General features: G+C 63.2%; 1 protein-coding gene across 1 annotated transcript in view; it reads left to right on the forward strand.

Annotated features, from left to right (window-relative positions):
• Positions 1-2238, forward strand: part of MED24 (mediator complex subunit 24) — a gene marked incomplete at both ends in the record, with an annotated part of 11296 nt that extends 9058 nt beyond the window's left edge. The window contains 5 exons of the mRNA XM_008942181.1: positions 771-949; positions 1050-1149; positions 1323-1498; positions 1628-1892; positions 2057-2238. Of these exons, the coding sequence (XP_008940429.1) occupies positions 771-949; positions 1050-1149; positions 1323-1498; positions 1628-1892; positions 2057-2238 (902 nt within the window). The remainder of the gene's footprint in view (positions 1-770; positions 950-1049; positions 1150-1322; positions 1499-1627; positions 1893-2056) is intronic.
• Positions 2239-2414: the final 176 nt, after the last annotated feature.

Raw genomic sequence — 2414 nt, forward strand, 5'->3', positions numbered from 1 at the left:
CCAGGCTGTGCTCCCCTGCTCCAGGCTCTGCACCCCGACCCTGCTGAGCCACGGGCCAGCCCCTGCTGGGGACCCCCAGCCCGGCTCAGAGCCTGGGGGATGAGTGGCCCTTTCTGGGCAGGATGTGTTGACCTCCCTGCCACGCTCGCAGCCCATGGACACTGGTGCTGAGGGAAGCCATGGTCCTCCCGGGGAGTCCTCTGGTGGAGAGGGAAAACCACACAGCCCACAGATGAAACCAGTGCCTCACTGGGGGCTGACCAGTGAAGGCCACAGGGCGGCGCTGTTCTCCTGGCCATGAGCGCCCCAGGTGGGGGTCCCATCACAGGGTGGGGGTCCCCACCAGGGTCACAGAGTCATTTTGGTTGGGAGAGACCTTTAAGATCAAGTCCAACCATACCCCCAGCACTGCCAGGTCCCCACTAAACGATGTCCCTCAGCACCACATCTCCACGTCTTGGGAACCCCTCCAGGGGTGGGGCCTCCACCACTGCCCTGGGCAGCCTGGCACAGCCCTGGGCAACCCTCCAGGGCAAGAAATTGTTCCTCAGCTCCAACCTCAACCTCCCCTGGGGCAACTTGAGTTTGGTTCCTCTCGTCCTATTGTTTGTTCCTTGGGAGAAGAGACCCAGCTCCCACCTTCTCCAGGCTCCTGTCAGGAGCTGTTGAGAGCAAAGTCTCCCCTGAGCCTCCTTTGCTCCCGGCTCAGTAACCCCTGTTTCCAGCAGGATGCAGGTCGTGTGACAGACCCTGTGGCTGTTGCCTTCCAGGTGATCCTGTCGGAGTCGAGCCCGCCAGGTGAGGTGCCTTTCTTTGAGACCTGGATGCTGACCTGCATGCCTGAGGAGGGGAAGATCCTCAACCCCGACCACCCCTGCTTCCGCCCCGACTCCACCAAGGTCGAGTCCCTGGTCGCCCTCCTCAACAACTCCTCCCAGATGAAGCTGGTGTAAGAGCTCAGCCTGTGCACCCACCCCAACCTTCCCTGTCCCTGTGGCTCTGAATTGAGTGCCTGAACATCTCCCCCCCGCCTCCCTCTTCCCTGGCAGGCAGATGAAGTGGCACGAGGTCTGTCTGAGCATCTCAGCTGCCATCCTGGAGATCCTCAACGCCTGGGAGAACGGCGTGCTGACCTTTGAGTCCATCCAGGTGGGCCTGGTGCAGGGGCACCAGCTGTGCCTGAGGAGGGGCCAGGGCTTGGGCAGGAGCCCAGGGTTCTCCTCTCCTGCTCTGAACGCTCCGGCAGCCTCCGGAGCTTGCTGGGGGGCTCGGGTGGGGAGCTGACTGTGCTCACCCACCTCCACTCCCATCTCCCCTCCCAGAAAATCACAGACAACATCAAGGGGAAGGTGTGCAGCATGGCAGTGTGTGCTGTGGCCTGGCTGGTGGCCCACGTCCGCATGCTGGGCCTGGATGAGCGGGAGAAGTCCCTGCAGATGATCCGGCAGCTGGCCACCCCCCTGTACGGAGACAACACGCTGCAGTTCTACAACGAGCGGTGAGCTCCGGGGTGCCAGGCCCCCTGCCAGCCCCTGTGCCCCTGCCAGGCCCTGTGCCGTGCCAGGCTGTGCCATCTCCTCCTCTCCTTCCCCTTCTGGGCCTGCGTGACGCTGTCCCTCTGCCGCAGTGTGGTGATCATGAGCTCCATCCTGGAGCACATGTGTGCCGACGTCCTGCAGCAGACGGCCACGCAGATCAAGTTCCCCTCGACGGGCATGGACACCATCCCCTACTGGAACCTGCTGCCCCCCAAGAAGCCCATCAAGGAGGTGCTGATGAGCGTGTTCACCAAGGTGCTGGAGAAGGGCTGGGTCGACAGCCACTCCATCCACATCTTCGACACCCTGCTCCACATGGGAGGCGTCTACTGGTTCTGCAACAACCTGGTCAAGGTATGGGGTGGAGGAGGGAGGTGGGTGTGAATCCCAGCACTGTTGAGGACAGAACTGGGGGTCTGGTGCTCCTGGTGCCCACGAGTCCTGGTTGTGGCTCGGCTGGCTGCTGGGACAGCCCTGCTGTGCCCCTGCCTCCCTCAGCCCTGCCCTCTGCCTCGCAGGAGCTGCTGAAGGAGACGCGGAAGGAGCACACGCTGCGGGCCGTGGAGCTGCTCTATGCCATCTTCTGCCTGGACATGCAGCAGCTGACACTGACCCTGCTGGGCCACATCCTGCCCAACCTGCTGACAGACTCCTCCAAGTGGCACACCCTCATGGACCCGCCGGGAAAGGCTCTGGCCAAGTAAGACCCCAGGCTCCTGGGCACCATCTCCTCGGGGATGACTGGGTCTGTTAGTGGAGATGGGGAGATGCTCTGCACTGGGGCAGAGGCTTCAGGTCCCTGGTTCCCAGTCTGGCCCTGGCAGGAGGGGACACTCTGGTGTCCTGGGCCCTGTTCCCTGCTCCCTCTTGACGAGG

This window comes from Merops nubicus, unplaced genomic scaffold (assembly GCF_000691845.1).
Source record: "Merops nubicus isolate BGI_N331 unplaced genomic scaffold, ASM69184v1 scaffold10206, whole genome shotgun sequence".
Classification (NCBI taxonomy): Eukaryota; Metazoa; Chordata; class Aves; order Coraciiformes; family Meropidae; genus Merops; species Merops nubicus.